Source organism: Diceros bicornis, chromosome 1, assembly GCF_020826845.1.
Source record: "Diceros bicornis minor isolate mBicDic1 chromosome 1, mDicBic1.mat.cur, whole genome shotgun sequence".
In the NCBI taxonomy this organism is placed as follows: Eukaryota; Metazoa; Chordata; class Mammalia; order Perissodactyla; family Rhinocerotidae; genus Diceros; species Diceros bicornis.
In genome coordinates this window covers 46,784,880-46,811,962 of record NC_080740.1, presented here as the reverse complement: position 1 = coordinate 46,811,962, position 27,083 = coordinate 46,784,880, and the positions used below count along the sequence as shown (strand labels likewise).

Sequence of the window (27,083 nt, the reverse complement as noted above, 5' to 3'; positions counted from 1 at the left end):
AGCTATTCTCTCTTAGCTGTAAGCCCTCCCTTCTAGACTCCGCTTTGTGATGCTAATATTGAGACTCTTCATATTTCTGTTTGCCAGCTGCTCCCTGTTCGATTCTGCTAATAGTGGGCACTACCGAAAGGCTGTGAGGCTGGAAGGGAAGGGATTGCTCCTTCCTGTTTGCCCGAGAACTTCCTGACTTCTTCCTGTTCCGGTGAGTGTCACCTTATTCTCACTTCTTCACCCGGGCAATGGCAGTTTATTTCTGTAGCAGTAGCTGAATCCAGTTTGCAGTTTTCCCAATATTTGCAGAACCAGCCTCTTTGTGCCCCCTCTGAGACATTTGCGCCACCTGGTGTGCCACTTCCCCGGGGGGCTAAGTTTCAGCTCCAGGGAGCTCTGCCCAAGCTTTTAAGCTTTAATAGTTCCAACCACTTCTCTCTTGTTCCTCAAACGTTGGTTTGCACCTCCATTCTATCTTACTGTTCTGTTTCCCTTTTCTGTCACCAAGTTAATTCTTTCTCCCTGGTTTCGAGTCTTTTTTTTTTTCTTTCTTTTGGTGAGGGAGGTTGGCCATGAGCTGACATTTGTGCCCATCTTCCTCTATTTTGTATATGGGATGCTGCCACAGCATAGCTTGATGAGCAGTGCGTAGGTCGGCACCAGGGATGCAAACCTGCCAATCCTGGGCGGCTGAAACAGAGCATGGGAAGTTAACCACTGGGCCACTGGGCTGGCCCCTGGTTTCCAGTCTTTGATGTCAAATTTTTTCTGGTGTGGGACTTCTGTTTCTATCTAAGATAGAGTAACAGGGACTAGATTTCACTTCTCACGTGTATCACAAGTTCAAAAATAGCCAAAGCAAAACCAACGAATCACTGAAGTAGTAATTAATAGAAGTTTATTGTGCACACACCAAAAAGACAGTTCTCAAACCAGGAGCACTCCAACCAAACGTGGAATGACCCTCAGGGGTATATTGTTATAAAGCAGTTTATATAGTGAGAAGGCGTTGACTATTCAGTAACAGAAGTCAGAAGGCAGTAATAGTGATTGGTTATAATATTAGAACTTTAAGTGATAGGGAATTGGTCAATGGTTACCTCCTATCAACCTTAAAAAACAGTTTAAATTTTGCTTATGATATCCAGAGGCTAAACAAGAAATTACCCAGGTCAAATTAAGCTTTGCTTGTATGACTAAACTCTTTCGTTTGCTCAGGGAATTTTCAAGGCTGGTCTCCATTTGTTTTTGATTTTAACACCTGAAACAACAAAGGGATCCAGACAACATATATGAATGATGGTTTTCAAGACACTAAAAATCAGGGGCTGGCCCAGTGGCGTAGTGGTTAAGTTCGTGCGCCCCGCTTTTGCGGCCGTGGGTTTGTAGGTTCAAATCCTGGGAGTGGACCAAGGTGCTGCTCATCGCCCCAGCTGACTGTCTGGAGAGAGTTTTCAGGCTGTGGGGCAGGGAGGGGAACCCAGGCAGAAATAAGCTGCAGAAATGAGAGGCAGAAATGGAGTTGGGAATAAGCCCAGGTGGCTATAGTTAGCAGAGCAGAGCACTGGAGAGGAGAGAACCTTTCTTTACATAAAGAGAATGAAAAGACAAGCCACGGTCTGGGAGAAAATATTTGCAAATCACATGTCTGATAAAGGACTTTTATTCATAATATGTAATGAACCCTTAAAGCTCAATAATAAGAAAACAGTCCAATAAAAAATGGGCAAAAGATTTGAACAGACACTTCACCAAAGAAGATATACAGATGATATCAAATAGCACATGAAAAGATGCTCAACATCAATAGTCATTAGGGAAATGCAAATTAGAACTACAATGAGATGCCATAATACACCTATATTAGAGACTCTAAAATTTGAAAGACTGATCATACCAAGTGTTGGTGAAGATGTAGAGGAACTGGCCCTCTCATACACTGCTGTTGGGAATGTTAAATGGTACACTTTGGAAAAACAGTTTGGCAGTTTCTTAACAAGTTAAATGTCTATCTGCCAAATGACCCAGCCATTCCACTCCTAGGGGTTACCCAAGACAAATGAAAGTGTATGTCCACACAGAGGCTTGTACAGGAATATTCATAGCAGCTTTATTTGTAATAAACAAAAACTAGAAACAACCCAAATGTCCATCCACAGGCTGATGAATAAGCAATTTGTGATATATACCTATAATGGAACACTATTCAGCAATAAAAAGGAATGAATTATTGAAACACACAAAAAGTAGATAAATTTTAAAATAATTATTCTGAATGAAAGAATCCAGACAAAAAAGAGTACATACTGTATAGTTCCGTTTATTTAAAATTCTAGAAAATGCAAATTAATATAGAGAGGCAGAAAGCAGATCTGTGGTTGCTTGGGGATGGGGGGTGAGGAGAGGGGCACAAGAAAGGTATTGCAAATGGATTACTTTGGGGGTGGTGGAAATGTTTATTGATTGTGGTGATGGTTTTACCAGTATATACTTATGGCAAAACTTAAATTGTACGCTTTAAACATTTGTAGTTTACTGTATATAAATTATATCTCAAAGGTGTTAAAAATTACAAATAAAACAAATTAGAATGCATTAGGATGATGCTGGTTAGACAAAACAGCGCAGGCATTCCTTTTGGCAGCTAACAAACCTATTTCTCTCCTAATTCTACTGCCTTGGACTGCACTCTCCCTTGAGAAGCTTTCACCCAGGGCAAGCTGTCCCCAGTTCTAGGTCCTGGGGAAGATTTTTGTTACTTCCTACTGTGGCAAGAGCCTATGCTGCTTGGGTCCAGAGATTATTGGCTATGCTATCACTCTGTTATAAAATTGGGAGGGATACCTGCCATCTTTCCCTCCCACTTTTCATTACCACATGCTGAGATTATTGGTATGGTGGATGGTGTGTGTGTGTGTGTGTGTGTGTGAGTGTGTGTGTTAAGAGAGACTATATAGTTAGATATGTAAAGAGATAAGAGACCCTACAAGAAGTGACAAGAGTCAGGTCTCTGGGTTTTTTCAAATGAGAAAAAAGCTTAGCACTTTTTAAAAGTATCTTTAATTGTCAAGTAATACCAAAATTGAAAGAAAACCATTTTGTAATTCACAATTTTACCACCATAAAAAGTATTTTCATTACTTTGTATTCCCTTCCAGGGATTTGTCCCTATGGCTGAATATTTTTTACCTAGAAGTTGTCATATAATTTTGCACTTAGATTTTTTCACTGAACATCGTAACATTGAACATGGCTTTGTTGCTTTTTAAAATGTTCTTTGGGGAAATACACTTTCATAGAAGGCAGAATTAGACCTATAACAGCTGCTTAGGAGATTAAAAGCAGACACTGAAAAGAATTTCACCTTAGCAAGAGTAGCTAAAAACAAATTCTTTCTTTCTTTCTTTTTTTAAATTGATGTATAAGTGACAGATAATATTATATTAGTTTCAGGTGTACAACATAATGAATCAGTATTTGTATATATTGCAAAATGATCATTGCAGTAGCCTGGTTAGCATCTGTCACCATACATAGCAACAAAAAATATTTTTTCTTGTGATGAGAACTTTTAAGATTTACTCTCTTAGCAACTTTCAAATATGGAATACAGTATCATTAACTACAGTCACCACGCTGTACATTACATCGCCATGACTTATTTTATAACAAGAAATTTGTACCTTTTGATCACCTTCACCCATTTTATTTTGCGCACCTAACACCCCCTGCCTCTGGCAACCACCAGTCTCTTCTCTGTGTCTATAAGCTTCTTTTTTTAAGATTTTGTATATAATTGAGATCATACAGTATTTGTCTTTCTCTGTCTGACTTATTTCACCTAGCATAACGCCCTCAAAGTCCATCCATGTTGTCGCAAATGGCAAGATTTTTTTTTAATGGCTGAATAATATTCTGTTGTATTTATATACCACATTTTCTTTACCCCTTCATCCATTGATAGACATTTAGATTGTTTACGTGTCTTGGCTATTGTAAATAATGCTGCAGTGAACATGGGGTGCAGATACTTTTTCGAGTTAGTGTTTTCAGTTTCTTGGGATAAATACCCAGAAGTGGAATTGCTGGATCACAAGTAGTTCTATTCTTAGTTTTTGAGGAACCTCCATACTGTTTTCCATAGTGGCTGCACCAATTTACTTTCCCACCAACAGTGCACGAGAGTTCCTTTTCTCCACATCCTCGCCAACACTTATTTCTTGTCTTTTTGATAATAGCCATTCTAACAGATGTGAGGTGATGTCTCATTGTGGTTTTGATTTGCATTTCCCTGGTGATTAGTGATGTTGAACACCTTTTCATGTACCTGTTGGCCATCTGTCTATCTTTGGAAAAATGTCTATTCAGATCCTCTGCCCATTTTTAATCGGACTGTTTTTTTGCTATTGAGTTATATGAGTTCTTTATAGATTTTGGATATTGGCCCCATATCAGATACATGATTTGCAAATATTTTCTCCCATTCAGTAGGTTGCCTTTTCATTTTGTTGATTGTTTCCTTTGCCATGAAGAAGCTTTTTAGTTTGATGTAGTCCCATTTATTTTTGCTTTTGTTGCCTTTGCTTTTGGAGTCAGACCCAAAAAATCATCACCAATACCGACGTCAAGGAGCTTACTGCCTATGCTTTCTTCTAGGAGTTTTATGGTTTCAGATTTTAAATTCAAGTCTTTCATCCATTTTGAGTTAACTTTTGTGCATGGTCTACTTTCATTCTTTTGCAGGTGGCTGTTCAGTTTTCCTAACACCATTTATTGAAGAGACTGTCCTTTCCTCGTTGTATATTCTTGCCTCCTTTGTTGTAAATTAATTGACCATATGTGTGGGTTTATTTCTGGGATCTCTATTCTGTTCCACTGATCTATGTGTCTGTTTTCATGCCAATACCGTACTGTTTTGATGACTATAGCTTTGTAATATAGTGTGATATCAGGGAGTGGGATGCCTCCAGCTTTGTTCTTTCTCAAGGTCGCTTTGTTTGGCTATTGGGAGTCTTTTGTGGTTCTATACAAATTTTAGGATTGCATTTTCTATTTTGGTGAAAAATGGTATTGGAATTTTGATAGGGATTGCATTGAATCTGTAGGTTGCTTTGGGTAAGGCTTAGCATTTGGAAAAAACAAAGAAGTGTTGGAAATTCTGTGGTCAAAGACGCTTCATTTACTATCTCTGATTTTTTTTTTAGTCAGGAACTGGTAACATCATCATTATTAGCAGGGACAGGCTTAAAAGAAGCACATGAAAAGAATATTATATCACTGGGCTTCTTTGTGAGAAGATCAGGTTATGGATCCCAAATGACAGCATAACTATTACTGATGTGTAGAATTTTGACTTTAAAAAAAATGCTTGAGGGGGCTGGCCCAGTGGTGCGGGCGGTTGGGTGCACGCGCTCTGCTGCGGCGGCCCGGGGTTCGCCGGTTGGATCCCGGGCACGCACCAACGCACCGCTTTTTAAGCCACGCTGTGGCGGCGTCCCATATAAAGTGGAGGAAGATGGGCATGGATGTTAGCCCAGGGCCGGTCTTCCTCGGCAAAAAGAGGAGGATTGGCAGATGTTAGCTCAGGGCCGATCTTCCTCACAAAAAAAAAAATGCTTGAGAGCAAAATCACCTGGACTCTCTATATCATGTTAGTGTCCATGACTTTTATTTATTTATTTTTTTTGTGAGGAAGATCAGCCCTGAGCTAACATCCGTGCTAATCCTCCTCTTTTTGCTGAGGAAGACTGGCTCTGCACTAACATCTATCGCCAATCTTCATCCTTTTTTTCTCCCCAAAGCCCCAGTAGATAGTTGTATGTCATAGTTGCACATCCTTCTAGTTGCTGTATGTGGGATGTGGCCTCAGCATGGCCGGAGAAGCGGTGCATCAGTGCGCGCCCGGGATCCCTCCGAACCCGGGTGGCCAGTAGCGGAGCGCGTGCACTTAACCGCTAAGCCACAGGGCCGGCCCTGTCCATGACTTTTAGACCACCAGAAACAAACATAAACAAATCAAGCATCACCTGAATGTCACTATTAGATACATAAATCAAAACAGCATATGAGACAATTTACATTTAAGTTGGAAAATTTTCGGTCTGACTCCATGAATTTATGAATTGGGATGAGTTGTGAAAGGCAAGGAAAAGACATCTTAAAAAAATGTGTCTGGGATGGTTTCAAAGACTTGTATAAATGAATACCTGGGAAATGCCTTGGAGTGTTGTGGAGTATATGTAGGAAAGTATCTTAAAAATTCACAAAGCTTGAGAGATCAATAATAATAGCATTTCCAATTTATATGAGACTGGTAATTTCTGTTCACCAAAATAGTATTTATTTAATCATAGATTAAAATATCAGAATGCATAGAAATAGTATTAAAACCAATAATCTCTTTTTAAGGTTTTGGTTTTTTTTCCTGATTATAGAAAGGTAATACTCAAGTTTTAAAGGGCAAGGTATATGGCTGACATTTGCTCTTATTTTCGCCACTCAGTATCTGAAACCACTTCCTATGTTAGAATTCCTGACTTTTGTATCTAGGTGGTGGAGGCTGAAAAACCCCAGATGCTTGCTTTCCCGTGCTTCTTTGTAGTTAGTATGCAGACAGGTGACCCGGGCGTCACCCTTCAGATCCACATGCACCAGATTTTGACTTAGGAGCTAGTAACAAAAAATAAAACAAGCAACAACATCCCCAAAGCAAATATAATAACTAAATCTAGAAATGAAGTGCTTTTTCTTTGGAAGAGTCAACTGTAGTGGTTGTTGAAAAAAACCACTAAAAATGTAGCTTCTGGTGTAGAACTAGCAGCAGTGTTGCATGTGGGGGGCACAGTTGTAAGATCTGATGCCCTGCTGAGAGCTACTTAATATTTTTAATCAACTTATCTGATTAAAAAAGCTAATAACTGGGGCCAGCCCGGTGGTGTAGCGGTTAACTGCACGCGCTCCGCTTTGCTGGCCCGAGAGCTCACAGGTTCGGATCCCGGTCACGCACTGATGCACCGCATGTCAAGCCATGCTGTGGTGGCATCCCATATAAAGTAGACGAAGATGGGCACGGATGTTAGCCCAGGGCCAATCTTCCTCGGCAAAAAGAGGAAGATTGGCATCGGATGTTAGCTCAGGGCTGACCTTCGTCACAAAAAACAAAAAAAGCTAGTAACTGCTTATTATACAAACTTTAGAGAATATAGAAAAGGTCAATGTGTGTGTGCGTCCATATGTATGTATATATGTGTAAACACACACACATACATGTAGGAGTCTCTTCATAAAGTTGGGATCATACCATGGAGTTTCGTGCCTACTCTTTTAATGCTATTTTCTATGCCATTCTTTGACAATACAATTCTAAATAGCTACATCATTTAACTGTTCTGCTGTTGAATATTTAAGAGTCTATAATATTTTGCTATCATAAAGCTTCAAAGAATATTCTTGTATATAAATTTTGACTAGATCTCTGCTTATTGCTTTAAGATAAATTCCTAGATAGCAGATTACTAAGTCAGTGAAATTTGAATGTTTTAAAGGCTCTTCATACAGTTGTAAAATTTCTCTCCAGAGGTGGCTGACCCACTTGAATCTCTAATGAGTTTTGACTATAAAAGCACTGACATACAACTTTTATAAAAGTGGAATGTCAGACATGAAAACATTCTTTACAGTAGTGAATAGGGTACCTGTTATGAGAGTATGCCACTTGCCTGACATGGTGATGTGCTTTAGAGACATTATCACATTTAATTCTCACAATGACACTTTTCATTGGTACTTACAGCCTCATCAATAAAATGGAGGGAAATGGCCAAATATCTTGCTTAAGGTCAAACAACTCATAAAATATGGACCCAGGAATCAAGCACTGGTTGTCTGAATTCAAAGTTCATTTTCTTGCCCCTATATCATTACAACCCAAGAACTGAAATCATTTTTGAGTTTTGAAATGAACACTTGGGAGGAAAGAAGTATGGGTGAGTTGGAAGTAGTAGAGAAGAGGTGAGAAGCAGTTAAAAAACATATCGTCTTAGTTAAAAGAATTTACAGACTGACAAAACACAGTGTTAGCAGGGCATTTTAACCAATGAGTATTTATTAAAAGCCGGGGTGCACCAGGCACAATTCTTGTCCAGTAGGCTAACAAATACAAATGATGTAACCAATTCACTTATTAGCTTATTCGATTAAACAAAATACATTTCATAGAAATGATTATAAAATGCATTGCAGACAGAAACAGAATACCTTGTGTGTTACAGATCTTATGGTACCTAAGTAATTATTAATAAAAACCAGCCAATCCATATGGTAAATAGAAGTTAGCAAACCACCAGTTATTTCTTTGTTTTAGTCAGCAGAGAAAAGCATGCCATCATCATGCTGAAATGGGTTTCAGCACTTAATTCAGACATCTTGTTTCAAAACTAACATAGTCCACCTATAATCTTAAAAGTTCAGTGTTTTGCATCCTGTATCAAATCACTATTACACTTTTTTGGTTTAAAGGTTCGTTTTGCTTTCACAGTAAGTTTAATTTAGTACTTCAGTCTCGTGTCTTAACAGATTCTGGACCTGGAGTAGGTGAGAATCAGTCCAATTAAGTATTATTTAAAGGGGCAACACAAAACATAAATGGGATAGTTTAATCCGCTTTGCCCAATATTCTTGCCAATACTCAGTTGAGAAGTTAAGATATGCAGGTGATTTAAACCAGAACATAACAGCAGAAGAAAGAAAGAAAAAAAAAGACAAAATGTTGGTGTTATTTGTTTGAAGCAAGTCTGTCCATTATTGCTCTTGATTGCCTTTTTGGAGAGTCATGGCTAGTTATTTAAAGGACCATATCAAGTTCGTTGGCACATGATATATCCCTTAGTTGGAAGGTTGGTTAAGAGGGGAGTAAAGGAGAGGAAAGGAGGGTGGGGAGGACTGAAAAGGCACGAAGTGGAGTGTGTTTGCTGACACAGTCATGATAACCACCAAACCACAAGCATCCAAGAGAGTGTCCACCAGGCCCTTCCTGAGACCTCCAGAGATGGGTCTGTTTTCTTCAGGCAGCAGCACTGAAACTTCTTCAGAGAGTCAAGGTCAACTTACTTGCATGGGAACCAAATTATTCCCCTTCCCCCCTTTCCTGAGCTGGAGACATCTAAGCCCAGACGTGACTGGGGATGCCCGTCCGCTCGCTCCTCTGGCCAGCAGGGAGCGCTCCACCAGAATGCCTAGGGAGCACCTTCTTCAAAGGGAAGCGCGAGGTATTATGTTGGCCCAAGCAATCTGGTCGATCAGTCACCATTCTCAAGCAGCTTTTGTAAGTTGTTTTGTATCTTGAAATAATAAGAGAGAAGCTCCTGTTATTAGACAGAATGGAGTGTATTAAGGGCATATTTGCTATGGCCTATATAATGCTTGAGATTAATCTATTCTACCTTGAATAAAAAGCTACACATGTTAAATTTAGATCAGGCAAGTAAATACTTTTTAATGGAACAGAACTCTGTTTGACAAGCCACTTTAAAATAAAAAAAGATAGGGCTAAAAAAGAAAGAGGGGCACAAAGATGAAAATGTCAGTAGAGACCAAGAGAAATCAGATGGAAGGAGAAGAACAAGAGGATTGGCAACACCAGGTGTGACCCGAACGCATTCAAAGACAATGGGAAACTGGTCTTTTGGAGACCATTTGATGGTTTGAATCAGACAAACACCACATAACAATGTTTAACCCTCCTATCAGATATTATACGACATTTCCCAGAGGATTGAATTTCACAAGGATAAGGACCATACCATGCCTCTGGATCTCAAGACTACAGTACAGTGTTGGGCTTTAAAAATGTGCTCAGTAAATGTTTGCTGAGTAAATGAACTTTAAAGAATTCAGAGAGCCAGCCCTGATGGCCTAATGGTTAAAGTTTGGCGTGCTTCATTTCAGTGGCCCAGGTTCAGTTCCCGGGGGCGGAACTACACCACTCATCTGTCACCATGCTGTGGCAGTGGCTCACATGGAAGAACTAGAAGGACTTACAATTAGAATATACAACTATGTACTGGGGCTTTGGGGAGGTGAAAAAGAAAAGGAAGATTGGCATGCTAGCTCAGGGCAAATCTTTCCCAGTGGGGGGGGAAAAAAAAAGAATACAGCAAGGAATTCAACAACCAATACTGTGATGGGAGCAGGGAACCCCATGGAACAAAAGAAAGAGGCTATATTCTTTTGGAAGAACAGTCTGTGATGTCTTACAGCCATACACAGGGTAAGAGAAGAGGAGGGATCTAATATGTCTGTGCCAGGAACTTCACATGTGCTCACCTTAACCACACACCACCACACAGAGGCAGGTTTCACACACGAATCTGAGGACCAGAGAGGCTGCATAACAAGACCAGTTACACAGATAGTAAGCAGCAGAGTAGGGATAAGAACAGAAGTCTGACTCCCAAATTTATGCTCTTTCTTCTATACGGCTCCACCATTAATGCCATTTCCAGTACTAAGAAAACAAGCATTCACTTCTTTACCCATAAAAGGCATTGCCTTCATTCCCACATTGCTACTTCATGTCTTCCCTACCTATCCCACAGGACGAAAGATAAATGGAAAAGCAGGAGTGGGAAGGTAGAAAAAGAAATGAAACAAAGGACTGATATCCAAAATATGCAAAACATACTTACAAAGACAAAAAAAAACAAAAGTAAAACAAAGGAGATAAATGGGGAATTAACAGAAGAAAATCCAAATGGCCAATAAATACATGAAAAGATGTTCAACTGCAGCAGTAATCAGGAAAATGCAAATAAAGACCACAATGAGATCTGATTTCACACTATTGGACTGGTACTAGGGGGCCAGAATGGACTAAGATGGTGTCAATGGAAAGAGAACTTGAGGAGACATTTGAAGATAGATTGCCTAAGACTTGTCACCTAATGAGGCAAGGGAGGAAAGGGTCAAAAATTATTCTTAGATTTCCACCAAGGATGAGTGAAAAGGCAGTGATGCCATGAACAGAAATCAGGGAGTTACAAGCAGGGCAGATCATAGGCTTAGACATGGCCAGTCCCTGAAGGAGGGTAGAAAGGAATTGCTGGTGTTGAGTAAAAAGAGCTGAGACATGGCTCCAACCTTCCCGCAGCGTGTAACTGCTGTTCCACCACGAGGCTGTGCTGCATTATTGCCAGATTGCCTCTGAGGAGGGGGGCAGACCAATCAAAAAGAATATGGGTGTGGCCTGGTAACTGTTTTTATGCTTAGGTTCCTTTGAGCAATGTGTGCAGCTTATAGAACTTTTTAGAACTTCATTAAATGCATTTTGACCCTAAATGCACTTTTTACAGCCTCTGCTTTGGGACACAGGTTTCTATCGGTACTACAGGCCACCTAGCTGAGTAGCTAGCTCTATCCGAAGCCCTGCAAAAAATGTGGCCAGCTGCCTGCCTGTTGTGAACAAGCTCTCCTGTTTCTCTGCCCCTCATTACAGAATGTGGTGTCTTAGCCAGGCCTGGCAGGAGAGTGGGAAGAAATGCAAAAGAGGGCAGCAGGATTCTGTGTGCTTCTGGTCCAAAGAAGACCACCGTATGCCAAAGTGAACAAAACAGAAAATTAATACCACCCCATTTTTTACGTGAGCATGGAAGTCAAACATTTGTAAGCATTTCATTACAAAAAAAGTTAATTTATCTTCAATTCTCAGCAACTAACATTTTAGAAAGGAAAACAATTCTGGTTGCTACACCAGACATTCTCTAGGTTGATTTTGGATTTAAAAGAGAAAAAGTTTCCAAGTTTGCCCATAGATACAATGATTCAACAGTAATTATCTGTCATGCCTTGGTTTAGAGCAAAAGTTTGGAAACTCCTTTGCTCTCAATATTTCAGTGGTTAAATGGTAGATAACATTTAGTATAACAAAACAAATGTAATTTGACTCATTTGTATTTCATGTTTCTTCCCAAGTAAGCATAACTGCACGATTATGGAAAGCTACCACATACTGGCCATTTGTGGTAGCAGTTCAAGTTGAATACTTCACTCTAAGCCTTTCCTTGAGGATTAGGGTAAAAGCAAAGTATCAGATGGGAGGGGATAGACATGTTGAAAGGAGAAGTAAGAAATGTTAACTAGGTTTCACTTCGGGCTATTTCTGGCATGCCTACCTTCTCCCTGTTCCCCCTTCTAGTGAATCCTACAAGCATAAGGTTTGCCCTAAAGTTGTCCCATAGGAAGATACTTTTAGAGGTAAAGGTACATCAGTGGCCTTATCAGCAAAGCCTAAGGTTGGATTCTGAGGAGGAGTAAAGGGCTTTTATGTACTTTGGAGTCAGACAGACATGCTTTAAATTCCAGGTTGGCCAACTTTCTAGGCGTGTCTCCTTGAGCAAGTTAATTTGAAACTTTGATTCTTCTCTGTCAGACGGAACAGGGACATCTTTCTCCCAGGGTTGTAATAGAGACTGAATGCAATATTGTATGTACGGCAACAAGCAGCCTGGGTGGAGCTGGGCTTACTCTTGGGTTGGGACACGCCCTCCAGTGTCCCTCCACTGAGCCCTGTGTCAGCGGTCACTTAGCATCGGGCCCTAGGTACAGAGACATATTTCTAACCAAGGAGGAAAACCAGAAGATAGATCAACAAGGAAAAGGAGATTAAAAGCTATTTCTTCATGGAAATAAAAAATAGCCTTTCACATTTACAATGCAATCCCCTGGCTGGGATTGGTCATTGAGGTTGCCTGCTGCACATCGAAGGTGTTTTAGTGTGTAACCCTTGATCTATGGCAATCGAGAAGCACTACCTGGATTGTCCCCAAACACAGGAAAGAAATCAGTCACCTTTTCTAACTTCATTATGTTAGCTGTAAGCTCTTGGCAGAGGACCTCCACGTTTAACTGTACTTGTGACCCCAGGCCGGACGGTGCTGTCTGTCTGTAAGAACAAAGAGAAAAATTACTGTGGGCCGGAATGGCAAAGAAAGAAGTGGAATGAACACATTTTAAATTTATTTGAACGGAAAACTAGGTTATAATAGAAGAGAGGGAGCATTTATAACTTGTTAACCTCAGCAAGGCCCTGCAGTAATCCACCACTCTAGACTAAGACGTGTAGGGGACTCATTCTTAAAAGCTCAGCTAGAAATCTCTTAAGCTATTTTTGTTTAAGTGGCTGTGTTGTGCCTCGGCTTGCAAACAAAAATTAGACAATTATTCTCAAGCATGTGGTTTCTTAGACCCCTTATATTAACCCCTAATATCCTCTTTGTCCCCACTACAGCATAAATTTGTAAGAATTATTGCTCCTCTCAGTTATATACAAATTCTTTATGGGAGAAGGAACCATTTGCACTAGAACTTTCAGAATGATTAGGAATGTCTTTAATCAAATTTCTGTTGAAATGTGAGACTTGTGCAGTTCCTTCTTTGAGACCTGCCATACAAATGTAATTGCCCTTGTCTTGTAACAGATGTAGTCACTGTGTACTATTTGACTATTTATGGCATGGGCTCTTACTCTGGGGTCCACTGGGGTCCTATACCAGCTAAAACTAGGAAATTTAGAGATGTATGTACACTTTCCTGGAGAGCTGGTCTAAAGCCTGTTTATTAGAGTTTCATGTTAAGGTTAAGAACCACAGTTTTGTACCTCCTCTATATTTCTTGGTTGTAATTTAATTATAGCCGTTAAGTTTTTAGATGGCAATGACTGCTCTAATTTATTTTACATAGGCTCCATTTTTGAAATCTAGGCACTTGGTAAATTACTGATGATTATCTAAATATTAAGAAAGCAATCAGACGTTTTTCATTTACTAGTACTGAAATTTTTTTTTCAATTGAGGTCACATTGGTTTTTAACATTACATAAATTTCAGGTGTACATCATTATATTTCAACTTCCGTATAGACTACATTGTGTTCACCACCAATAGTCTAGTTTTTATCCATCACCATACATATGTGCCCCTTTACATCTTTCGCCCTCCCCCCATCTCTTCCCCTCTGGTAACCACCAATCCGTTATCCTTATCTTATGTCTTTGCTGGTTTATCTTCCAAATATGAGTGAAATCATATGGTATTTGGCTTTCTCCATCTGACATATTTCCCTTGGCATAATAACCTCAAGATCCATCCTTGTTGTCGCAAATGGCAAGATCTCATCTTTTTATGGCTGAGTAATATTCCACTGCGTGCAAATATATATATATAACATATATTCTTTATTCATTCATCACTCATGGGCATTTAGGTTGTTTCCAACTCTTGGCTATTATGAATAATGCTGCAATGAACACGGGGGTGCATATATCTTTTCAAATTAGTATTTTTGTGTGCTTTGGATAAATATCCAGAAGTGGAATTGCTGGATCATAGGGTAGTTCTAGTCTTAATTTTTTGAGGAGTCTCTATACTGTTTTCCATAGTGGCTGTACCAATTTACATTCCCACCAGCAGTGTACGAGGGTTCCCCTTTCTCCACATCCTCTCCAATACTTGTTATTTCTTGTCTTTTTAATAATAGCCATTCTGACAGGCGTGAGGTGATATCTCATTGTAGTTTTGATTTGCATTTCCTTAATAATTAGTGATGCTGAACATCTTTTCATGTGACTTTTGGCCATCTGTGTGTCTTCCTTGGAAAAACATCTATTCAGATCCTCATGTCTATTCAGATCGTCTTCCCATTTTTGAATCAGGATGTTTGGTTTTTTTGTTGTTGAGTTGTATAATTTCTTTATATATTTTAGATATGAACCTCTTATTGGATATACAATTTGCACATATCTTCTCCCAATCCTTAGGTTTTTTTGTTTTGTTGATGGTTTCCTTTGCTGTGCAGAAGCTTTTTAGTTTGATGTAGTCCCATATATTTTTTTCTTTTGTTTCCCTTGCCTGAGTAGACATGGTATTCAAAAAGATACTGCTAAGACTGATGTCATAGATTGTACTGCCTCTATTTTCCTCTGGGAGTTTTATGATTTCAGGTCTTATATTCAAGTCTGTAATCCATTTTGAGTTAATTTTTGTGTATGGTGCAAGATAATGGTGTACTTTCATTCTTTTGCATGTGGCTGTCCAGTTTTCCCAACACCATTTATTGAAGAGACTTTCTTTTCTCCATTGTATGTTCTTGGCTTCTTTGTCGAAGATTAGCTGTCCATAGACATGTGGTTTTATTTCTGGGCATTCAGTTCTGTTCCATTGATCTCTGTGTCTGTTTTCCTGTCAGTACCATGCTGTTTTGATTACTATAGCTTTGTAGTATATTCTGAAATCAGGGAGTGTGATGCCTCCAGCTTTGCTCTTTTTTCTCAGGATCGTTTTGGCTATTTGGCGTCTTTTGTGGTTCCACATAAATTTTAGGATTCTTTGTTCTATTTCTCCGAAAAATGTTGTTGGGATTTTGATAGGGATCACATTGAATCTGTAGATTGTTTTAGGTAATATGGACATTTTAATTATGTTAGTTCTTCCAAACCATGAGCATGGGATATCTTTCCATTTCTTTGTGTCTTCTTCAATTTCTTTCAACAATGTCTTATAGTTTTCAGTATACAGGTCTTTCACCTCCTTGGTTAAATTTATTCCTAGGTATTTTACTCTTTTTGTTGTGGGGACTGTATTCTTAATTTCTCTTTCTGCTAGTTTGTTGTTAGTGTATAGAAATACAACTGTTTTTGCATATTGATTTTGAACCCTGAAACTTTACTGTATTCATTTATTATTTCTCATAGTTTTTTGGTGGATGCTTTAGGGTTTTCTATATATAAAATCATGTCATCTGCAATTTCACTTCTTCCTTTCCAATTTGGTTCTTTTATTTCTTTTTTTTGGTCTAACTGCTCTGGTTAGGACTTCCAATACTATGTTAAATAAGCGTGGTGAGAGTGGGCATCCTTGTCTTGTTCCTGTTCTCAGAGGGATGGCTTTCAGCTTTTCACCATTGAGTATGATGTTGCCTGTGGGTTTGTCATATTTGGCCTTTACTATGCTGAGGTACTTTCCTTTTATACTCATTTTTTTCAGAGTTTTCATCATAAGTGGATACTGTATCTTGTCAAATGCTTTCTCTGCATCTATTGAGATGATCATGTGATTTTTATTCTTCATTTCGTTGATGTGGTGTATCACGTTGATTGATTTGCGCATGTTGAACCATCCCTGCATCTCTGGAATAATTCCCACTTGATCATGGTGTATGATTCTTTTAATGTGTTGTTATATTCAATTTATAAATATTTTGTTGAGGATTTTTGCATCTATGTTCATCGGTGATATTAGCCTGTAATTTTCTTTTTTAGTGTTGTCCTTGTCTGGTTTTGGTATCAGGGTGATGTTGGCCTTGTAAAATGAGTTAGGAAGGGTCCCCTCCTCTCCAATTTTTTCAAAGAGTTTAAGAAGGATAGGTATTAAATCTTTTTTTGAATGTTTGGCAGAATTCACCAGAGAAGCTGTCTGGTCCTGTTTTGTGAAACAGTTTTTTCTGTAGCCTTGATCCATACTATCAAAATCTTAGATCTCAAAAAGGAAACTGAATCTAAATCTTTCAGTTTCGAGATGAGGGATCTGAGACCCACAGTACTGATTTGCCAACCTGAAATGTTCGCAGTCCACAGGCTGTTAACATACTAACAAAGCTGGTACAATGTATGGATTCAACAGTATTGCGCTGCAGCAACTAAACAGATTATGAGTGTAGATTTAGCTTCCTGGGAGGCAAGGATGGATTACCCTGGATGAAGCAAGATACTGAGGAAGCTCAGGTCCTGTAAAAGTACTTTATTAAGAGACTTTCCCATCCTGGGTGTTCCCTGACCTCATGTCATATGTAATTTTGTGATTTTTTTTTCCTTTAAATGATTATTTTTTAGATTGTACCTCCTCCTGGATTGATTATTTAAATAGTAAAATGAATATTCCATTTGCCTTCTGTTAGTGAATTTCCCCTTCATCATCACCAAGTTAATTAAATGATAACAGGATAAGAGGTACACTTTCCTGATAAATTCAACTCCTTATACAATAGTAAAAAATAATAGTCTGCAATAATCTAGTCACCTACTCGCTCTAAGGGTATTAACATTTTGAACATGATGGGAGAGTAAAGGGGTAAAATCTATTCCAAACCATTCATTAGGCTTATGTATTATTGGTTCAAATGTATATTTATGGTTCAAAAATAACCCATTCAGGGGCTGGCTCGGCGGCGTAGTGGTTAAGTTTGCACTCTTTGCTTTGGTGGCCCAGGGTTCACAGGTTTGGATCCTGGGGCGGACCTACACCCTACTCATCAAGTCACGCTGTGGCGGCATCCCATATACAAAAAATAGAGGAAGATGGGCACAGATGTTAGCTCAGGGCTAATCTTCCTCAGCAAAAAGAGGAAGATTGGCAACGGATGTTAGCTCAGGGCCGATCTTCCTCACCCCCAAAAATATATATATATAACCCCTACGCCAGCATATGCAAAAGAATAAGACTTTTAGCTAATCGTTAGAGCATAAAGAAAGGCCCTAGAATGGTATAGCATAATAGTTCTCAAAGTGTAGACTCCAGGCCAGCACCATCACCATCACCTAGGAACTTGATAGAAATGCAGATTCTCAGGCCCTACCCTAGATCTATTATTGCATCAGAAACTCTGGGGCTGGGCCCTGCAATCTGTTTTGACAAGCCATCCAGATGATTCTGATGCACACTGAAAATAGCCTGACCCAGTTCCAGGCTGTTCCTCACAACCAAAGAACCACTGATAGACTGGGAAGCCTATGGTCTTTGTCATTATATAGACACACATTTGAATCCTGATTCTATTACAAACTGTAAGACATCAAGCTAATTATTTCTCTGCGTCTCAGTTTCCTCATCTGTAAAATGGGAATAATAGCTATCTTATAAAGTTATGGTGAAGATACCCTGAGAGAAAATTGTTTGTATTTGAGCATTATGTATCTATTCTAATAGAGTCTCTAGCATGTGGTATGTACTCTGTAAAGGAATGTTTCTACTTTTTTTGTGTGTATGTGTGAGGAAGATTGGCCCTGGGCTAACATCTGTTGCCAATCTTCCTCTTTTTGTTGAGGAAGATTGGCCCTGAGCTAACATCTGTGCCCATCTTCCTCTATTTTGTATGTGGGATGCCACTACAGCATGGCTTGATGAGCGGTGCATCGGTTCTGCCCAGGATTCGAAACTGCAAACCCTGAGCCACCGAAGTGGATCGTGCGAACTTAACCACTATGCCACCGGGGTAGTAATGGCCCCGGAATGTTTGTACTTTTAAAACCTGGGCGGGGGCTGGCCCCGTGGCTTGGCGGTTAAGTGCTCGCGCTCCGATGCTGGCGGCCCGGGTTCGGATCCCGGGCACGCACCGACGCACTGCTTCTCCGGCCATGCTGGGGCCACGTCCCACATGCAGCAACTGGAAGGATGTGCAACTGTGACATACAGCTATCTACTGGGGCTTTGGGGGAAAAATAAATAAAAAAATAAATAAATAAATAAATAAAACCTGGGCTAAAAGTATGCTTTCTTTTTTTTTTTTTAATTTTTAAATTTATTTATTTTTTTCCCCCAATGCCCCAGTAGATAGTTGTATGTCATAGCTGCACATCCTTCTAGTTGCTGTATTTGGGACGCAGCCTCAGCATGGCCGGAGAAGCTGTGCGTCGGTGCGCGCCCGGGATCCGAACCCGGGCCGCCAGCAGTGGAGCGCGCGCACTTAACCGCTAAGCCACGGGGCCGGCCCTAAAAGTATGCTTTCAACATGGAATAATTTATTTTATTTTACTTTTTAGGCAATATGTAAAGATCTTCATGTAAATAGGTTTAAAGGACAAACCTCTATGTCTATAGATTTAATTAGGTCAGGCGTTAAAAATGACTATGATGGAAAATCTTTGCAGACACATTCAACTAGTTACTAATCATATGGATCTTTATAGTTGTCAAGAGTTTTGTAAATAAATGAAAGTAAAGAGTTATACAGGATGAAATGTGCCGAGTTATTCTTTTCTATGAATATCGTGACTCACTACCATTTTACAAAGATAAACTTGAATATTTTAATAAATGGGCCAAGGTCATAACTGGGTCTTAGGATAATAGAACAAGATAATGTAAAATTACGCTTGTTTCTTGCCTTATCACTGGTGACACTATAGGAACTCAAGAACGTGCAGAGTCAGGTCATTCAGTTCTAGGACTCTCCCACCTCTTTACTTCCCATATATACACTTAACAAAAAAATGTCTCATCCAGCATGTATCCTCAATTAATGTTTGCTAAGAAAGATGCTAAGCTCAGGTCAAACATACTAATCTGAATAGCTCGCAGATGATAGCACTGGAGGGAACTGTCTTACTCCGTATGATGGGTGTCCACGACAGAGGTTAGTGACCCCAGCCGCTCCTCCAGAGAATTAATTCTGTATCTCATGTAGAAGGTCGAGATGATCAGTGCACAGACACTGGAAAGGGATAAAAGAGAAATTCTCAATAGGTTAATAGCCAGGACCTGACGTTCATAAACAATAAACTCAGAGGCAATGCTGTACATTTGAGGCAAGGTATTTTCCAAAATAACTTAAAGAGACTTTAAAAAGGTCTTTTTCCAATAGGCTGATACTTGTCACAAAACTTTAGAACTGGAAGGATATTTAAAATCCTCTAGCCCAAGTCCCTCAACTTACAACTAATGGCTATTCTAATAGGGTCACTCAAGGCCAGCCAAGGTAGATTACCAAGTTGGTGCTTCTCCTCCCACGAGGTACTGTGTCCCTTGCTAGAAGGGCCTGGCCAAGGAGTGTCCAGTCTTGTTCTCTGGTGACTCACAAATTCCCTGCTTTATCTAGAAACCAAACTGGGCACATCCTCCTTGGTTGTGATGAACAGCCTAGAAGTGGGTCAGGCTATTTTCAGAAGAACAACTGCTTACAGACTAGAAGCTGAGGGGGAGGTTAAAAAAGTCACTGCCTAAGTTTTCAGTAAAGGGGATAACATTTTAAAGTTGTTTTGGTCTCTATCCAGAGAACACGGGATAGACAGAAAAATAAACAAGCACAAAGATGCTTCAAATTCACAGCACAATTTCCCAAGTAAGAGTATCTGCTCAGAACTTAGTCCTCTGCTAGATCTGGTACATTTTGCTTTTCCTTCCTCCTTTCTCACTATTTATTTAAATAAGAAGGGGATGAATATGAAAATTTGACTTAAGCCTAAGAAAAAAACTGTTTAAGTAGGAGACAAAAGTTGTCAAAGAAAAGATTTGGGTTACATTAGAGACCACTGAGATGTACAATGGCTCTTGTCAACATGAAGACATTATTCCTTTAGTGAAATGAGTCATTTTAAGTCACTCATAGTAAATTCATTTACTTACACAATTGTGTAGAATATAAGAATATGGTGGAGAGTCGGATATTTCTGAGACTTTACTTTGTGTAAGATTCCAATGGTTTCTGACTGACCTGTTGTGGGGGGAAACAAAAAGTGACTGTTTTAAAATCACAACCCACCTCCTTCATCCAGCAATATCCCTATGGGGAAGAAGTACTTGAGAGAGAGAATTATTCCCAGGTAACAGAAGTCGAAAAAATACTAACTGAAGCCTTCAGGTTGTCTGTCATTTTAACCAGTAATTACAATTCCTTCCAACATGTTTCATTCAATACATATCTGTTGAGAGCCTTCTCTGTGGCAAGCATTGCGAAGGACTGAATGGTGAACAATATAGACACCATCCTTGATCTCATACTAGTTATTAGAATAATTAGTAAATAATACATAATTAAATAATTTGAGTTTTACTGGTAATTTTTGAATCTCAAAGTATTCAGAATAATGAAGGAACCTTCATGAAGGCTATTCACTTTTGTATCCCCCAGAGTAAGGCACAGAACTGGGTACTATTTGTTGAATGAATAAATGAATTAATATGCAAAGACCTATAGCAGAAAGGGAGGGGAGGGAACATGAAAGGCAGTCATAAAGTGAAGCATGAGGACCCTTTAAAAGTTATAAACATGCCAAATAATCCATTCCTTACCATGTGCAGGGAGATTCTTGGCTTTTCCTTCAGGCACTCTGTTCACATGGGCATCTGCCCGAGCTGGTTTTGCTTCTGCCTTGGAGACATTCAGAACTGTCTGGGATTCTGTCACATGGAAATCTATTAAACCAAAATGGGCCTGGGTAAGTTTTCTCCCCAGTGCATTTAAAAACATAGGCTCAACCACAAAGCAAATCAATCCCTTAATATGCATAATGTCTAAGAATATAAATGGATCTTCTCCCAAGCTGGTTGAGTGGTTGGGGATTAAAATCTAATTCTCAAGCTAATAAAATGATATAAGGACAGTCTGTCCTTAGCCCACTGACTCATGGGGACAATTCAGCTATAACAATGAATAATATTACTGAAAGAAGTAAGAAAATATTTTATGTTTCTCTCTTTCAACCACCCCAATATTATGTCTATTTAAGAGACATGTGTTAAATGTGTATAAAGGGAAATGGATTTTTACCACATAGGCAATTCATTTTCCTTGAACTTTCAAACTAACCTTTCTCCAGAGTCCTTTCTTAATTGTTAATTAGGAAGACAAGGTGGTGGTTTTTTTGTTGCTGGTGGTGGTGGTTTTGTTTTCTGTTTTTGAGGGAAAGGATATTTTGCAGAGAATTAAATTTTAGTTAAGATAACAAAAATTTCCCAGACCTCGAGAGTTCTCGGATTCAGGAGTCTGAGAGCCAGAACTGCTGTATCCTTCCATGTCTTGCCTTCTGTGTCGAACCACTCCATCGAGATCTGAGAATTCGTCATTGAAATCCTGAAGGGAAATCATGAAATAAACAGAGGCCAATTTTCTCTCATTAAACAGGCAGGCCTGGTAACCCCGGCCCTTTCACTCAGGCCTGACCTATAAAATACGGAAAAGAAGGAAGGATTACCCCGCACTACTGGGATTTTCCCAACAGATCACAGAGTATCTGGTTACTGAAACAGATTTTTCTGGGCAGTTAGAATTCTGTCAACAGTGGCCAATTTGTTTGAAACAACAAATGTCTAGAAAAAAACTGGAATGCTGATGATTGAAAAGCTTCCAGGGTAAAGCTTGGAGAAGCCTCATCATTAGCGCTCTGTAATGAGAAAAAGTGACTGAAATGGACATATGTGAGAGAAAAAAGTAGATAGAAAGTTTTAAATGCAGAGGGAAAGGTATTCTTACATTATAGTTTAAAAAAAAGTACTGGAAACAGAAAAGGGAAAATGGCTTTAGCAAATTAGACACTGAAGGCAAAATTTTAGCTTTTTTTCTTCCCTCAACCAAATCAAAACAGGGTCAGTGATATTACATTTAAATTACAGAAGGATGATAGAGGAATGAGGAGTAGGGAAAAAGCAGAGATGTTTGATTTTGTATCCCACTTGTTCCCCTAAAGAGCTTAAGAACTGAAGAGACAAGAGGTGTCATTAAAATGCCCTGGCAAAGGTCCAATTAGGCTGAGCTTTTCACAATTTATTAGCTGCCAAATGAAGAAGAGACTTGTCTTGTAAGCAAATTACCAGCCTTTTACCTTAAGCTAGCTGTCTTTTGGTCATTCAACACTCATTTCAATTTCATGCAAGAATTTATAGGGGAAGGAAAATTGAAAAATTCAAATCTCTTCAACTTGGGCCGGCCCCGTGGCTTGGCGGTTAAGTGCACGCGCTCCGCTACTGGTGGCCCGGGTTCGGATCCCGGGCGCGCACTGACGCACCGCTTCTCCGGCCATGCTGAGGCCGCATCCCACATACAGCAACTGGAAGGATGTGCAGCTATGACGTACAACTATCTACTGGGGCTTTGGGGGAAAAAAAAAAATAAATAAAAAAAACAAAAAAACAAATCTCTTCAACTTAATTATTTATTGAATGCCTGTCACATGTCAGGCAGTAGGCAAAGCTCCTTACACACACGACTGCACTTAATCTTCACAGCCACCTCGGGAGGCTGGCCTTTTACTGGATGAAGAAACTGAGTCAGAGCAGTTGGAGCTTCTCCCGTGACATAGCTCAGCTGGGTGGAACCAGACCTGAAACCAGGTTTCTTGGATTCCAAATCATATGTGCTTCATTCTAGTTTGTACTGTTCCCACTACTTGTTTTTAAGGTAGATTTTCTTTTTATTGAGATAAAATTCACATAACATTAAATTCACCCTTGAAGGCATACGATTTAGTGGTTTTTAGAATAATCACAATGTTGTACAACCATCACCACTGTCTTATTTCAGAACATTTCCATCACCCCAAAAAAGAAACCCTTTACCCATTAGCAGTCACTCCCAATTTCTCCCTCCCCCTATCCTTTGGCAACCACTAATCCACTTGCTGTCCCTATGGATTTGTCTATTTGGGACATTTCATATAAATGAAGTCATACAATATGTGGTCTTTTGTGTCTGGCTTCTTTCAGTTAACATAATGTTTTCAAGACTCATCCATGTTGTAGTATGTATTAGTACTTCTTCCTTTTCATAGTCAAATAATATTCCATTGTATGGATATATTCCATTTTATTTATCCATTCATCAGTTGATGGACATTAGGATTGTTTCTACTTTTTGGCTATTGTGAATAATAAAGCTATGAACATTCTTGTACAAGTTTTTGTGTGAACATGTTTTCGATCCCTCTACTTTTTAACAGTTCTCACACTGCTTCACCAAAAGCATTTCACCATTAAACAATAATCAGTTTGGGAATAATCATTTGAGTAATCTACAGTTCAGAACTCTCTTGGGTCAACATTATACCATTATAGGTACAAATATTGTACAAATTGGGGGAGCTATTTCCCACTGGAGATTTACTCTACAGTCAACAACATCTAAAGGATCAAAGAATCTCTACCTTTCACTTGGGCATTACAACTTTCTTTTTCACAGTTATTTTGGGGTATTCCTCATCTTCTCTACTAGGCTGTAAAGTCTTCGAAGGCAAGAACTAGTTTTGATTTTTCCTGGTGTCCTGCAGTGTACACTAGCACAGTGCCTGGAATGTAGAAGACACTCAGCGATTTGTGGGATGAATATGCCTTACCCAAACAGATTTGAGAATTCCTCTAACACAACACTGACAAGCAAATGCAGCAAGACTATATCAGTACCTTCTGTGACCAGTAAACTCGCCAAGACAGCCCACTATGTTTCTTTTCTTTTGCAAGACAATCCTTCAATTACTTGAAAAAAGTTTACGGCCTCCTATGGTCCCCCTCTTCTTCAGGACAGAAATGTCCTGCTTTTTTTTCAACTTTGCCTCAAATATTATGGTCCTAAGTTCCTCCTGCACCCTGGTCATGGTGTAAGAAGTGTATTTGTGGGACATATTCCCTTTCTCTTGCATTTACATAGTTACATCGGGAACTCACCAGAGGCAAAGATGAAGGACGGTCCGCCCCGAAACTGTTTTCAAGAGAAGACGGATTGGGACTGTTACCAACACTTGTATTCTGAAATTATTAAAACAAAATGAAAAACCAGATCAACTGTGAAGCCGTAAGAAATACAGAGGAGAGAGAGCAACGGAGGCTGAGGGATGTTTTACTCACTTCTAAGTGTCCACACACAGATTTTAGTAGTTTGTAAGTTGAATCTCTGGAGAGTAAGGAGACAAATATGTACTGAAAAACAACACAGAGAAATTATGAACAGATACTGCCTGACGAGAAGCGAGGGTTCCGAGTTCAAAAATATATATATTTATATATATATTTGTCATTTTCAAACAATGTAGACTGTTCTCTGGCCTATAATCTCATTCTGCTCATCCACATGTTCAGTTTTTATTCCGTGTCTGGAATAAAACTAATATATTTCCCCAAAATAGCAACAAAACTCCTAAACCCAATTTAATAAAGAAATGTAGAACAAAACGAAGGATATAATACCCTAACATTGGTGCCCCAAACAAGAACAAATGGGAAAAGGCCTGGACATTAAAAAAAAAAGGCTAGTGATATTTGCTAGGTCCTCTTTCAAGTCTCTCTCCCTCTTTCTTTTTTTTAAAGGTATTTAACAGTTCCCGAGGGTCCACTTTCTCTGCTCTGACCTAGATTTCCATTGAAACTTTCCCAGCAGCTCTAACAGGCTCATTCTTTTTCAAGCTGCTTCCAGATTCTTCCTTGTACAAATATGGAGATTTTTCTATTGGATGCTTATAAGTAAGCTATGGGAAAGAAGCAAAATCAGAGCTAGACAAGAATTTGGAGACAAATGACATCAGGAAAAATGATTGTACCAAAAACAGGACATTGAGAAAATATAAAAACTCACTCTTTCTCCAACTATTTTAGCCACAGAATCTTTTCAGACTTCCTTTCCAAAGTTTGTGATTACCCCTCTCACTCACTCATGAGAGATTTGATATAATTTTCAAGCAAGTGCTGTATTCTAAAGTAGTTAACATTGTGGGTTCTGGCATTAGACAGACCCAGTTGCAAATTTTGGCTCTAACACTTACTAAGTGGATGACATTGAGCAAATTGCTTACTCAATCCTTCTTAGCTTCAATTTTCTTAAGAATAGGGTGGCATTGTGGAATAAATGTGAAAATATAAGGAAAGCATTCGGTGTATGCCTGGCGAGAAGTACTTGATGCTTGTTAGCCATTAGTATTTTTTAAAAAATTCTCAGGGGCTGGCCCAGTGGTGTAGCGATTAAGTTTGCATGCTCCTTTTTGGTGGCCCGGGGTTCGCAGGTTCAGATCCTGGGCGCGGACCTATGCACCGCTTATCAAGCCATGCTGTGGCAGGTGTCCCACATATAAAGTAGAGGAAGATGGCCACGGATATTAGCCCAGGGCCGGTCTTCCTCAGCAAAAAGAGGAGGAGTAGCAGCAGATGTTAGCTCAGGACTAATCTTCCTCACCAGAAAAAAAAAAAAAAATCTTAACAATAGATATTAACATATTTCCTAGCTCACCAGAAGACCCTCTTTTATCTTTCCTTCTCCCTCCTTCCCTCTTCAAGTTATCCAATATGGTTAGAAACGGAATTTTGCTTTTATGCTTTCATAGAAATAGCAGGTAAAATATTCAAAAAAAATTTCATGTGAAAAATGAGTAACCAAATTATTCCATCCCCTCTCTCTTGCCAAGCTGAAATAAACACTACTCTCAATGCAAATATTTCTGGTTGCACATGTCTGGGGTAGCTCAACAGTCATTAACAGCTCAAGAAACTCTGTATAGAAGAGGGAGAGTTAAGGCAACCTGGAAGCAAAGAGGGACTGGGAACTGGTCCTGAAGCTGCACTGGCATAGCACGCACAAGCTTTATGTATTTGGGATGGCAAGGAAGAGGTACCCACTGAGGTTAAGGGGAGGCTGCACTCCTCACTATCACCCTGCCTCACCCTGTGAACAAGATGGTGGTGGAAGTGATTTTAAATGTTATTAAAGAAACTGAATATATCAGTTTAGCCTGACCTAACAGATGTTAGGGAAAGGGAAATTGGGAAAGAATTTTATTTTTCTGACCTTGGTCAAGCAAGTATAATTAAGTCAGCAGGAAATTCAAAATTGCTAACAGTTATATGAGAATAAATCACCTTGTGAGGGGAAACAACAGTACACAAGCTGTGATTTTACAAATTAGTCTTACAGCATATCTCCTGATTCACCATAGGAGATGATGGTATTTACCGTTCAGGGTCTTGGTCCTTGGCAGGAGGCCCCAAGACAACGGAGCCCAGAGTGGAGCCCCGAGCAGAACAGAGCAAAGGTGACCAGCTCTGCTGTGTACTCACCCTGTCTGTGACTGTCGCTATAATCAGGGCGTTTGGCACCAGAAGGGCAGTTTTGGTTTTCTTTATTAGCGTTACCGAGAAAGCCGGAATAGAGATCTGCAACAGAATCACCGAGTTAACACTGGTTCAGCCTTCACAGAGCAGCACTTTAAATCTTCATGTTAAAGGAAAAATTAAAAAAAAAAGACTGACAATAAAATCAAAACCACCAGCAAACTCTCCAGCCTCCATGAAGAAAATTGAATCTTAAAGAGCGGCATGGGTGTGTCTCTGAGCTTCTCAAAGTGGTGTTTTCAAAGC

General features: G+C 39.4%; 1 protein-coding gene across 3 annotated transcripts in view; it reads right to left on the bottom strand.

Moving 5' to 3' along the window:
• Positions 1 to 8,066: 8,066 nt before the first annotated feature.
• The window catches only part of GRAMD2B (GRAM domain containing 2B), a 67,678-nt gene continuing 48,661 nt past the window's right edge, over positions 8,067 to 27,083 (bottom strand). For 2 of the 3 annotated variants that reach the window (XM_058539650.1, XM_058539658.1), the window contains 9 exons: positions 26,784 to 26,879; positions 24,588 to 24,659; positions 24,408 to 24,488; positions 21,714 to 21,825; positions 21,045 to 21,167; positions 20,379 to 20,466; positions 19,363 to 19,467; positions 12,835 to 12,928; positions 8,067 to 9,329 (listed from right to left, as the gene is read on the bottom strand). In XM_058539650.1, the coding sequence (XP_058395633.1) occupies positions 9,288 to 9,329; positions 12,835 to 12,928; positions 19,363 to 19,467; positions 20,379 to 20,466; positions 21,045 to 21,167; positions 21,714 to 21,825; positions 24,408 to 24,488; positions 24,588 to 24,659; positions 26,784 to 26,879 (813 nt within the window). In that variant the 3' untranslated portion in view covers positions 8,067 to 9,287. Of the gene's footprint in view, positions 9,330 to 10,314; positions 10,375 to 12,834; positions 12,929 to 19,362; positions 19,468 to 20,378; positions 20,467 to 21,044; positions 21,168 to 21,713; positions 21,826 to 24,407; positions 24,489 to 24,587; positions 24,660 to 26,783; positions 26,880 to 27,083 lie in introns of all 3 variants that reach the window. The other variant, XM_058539641.1, reaches the window with a different exon arrangement.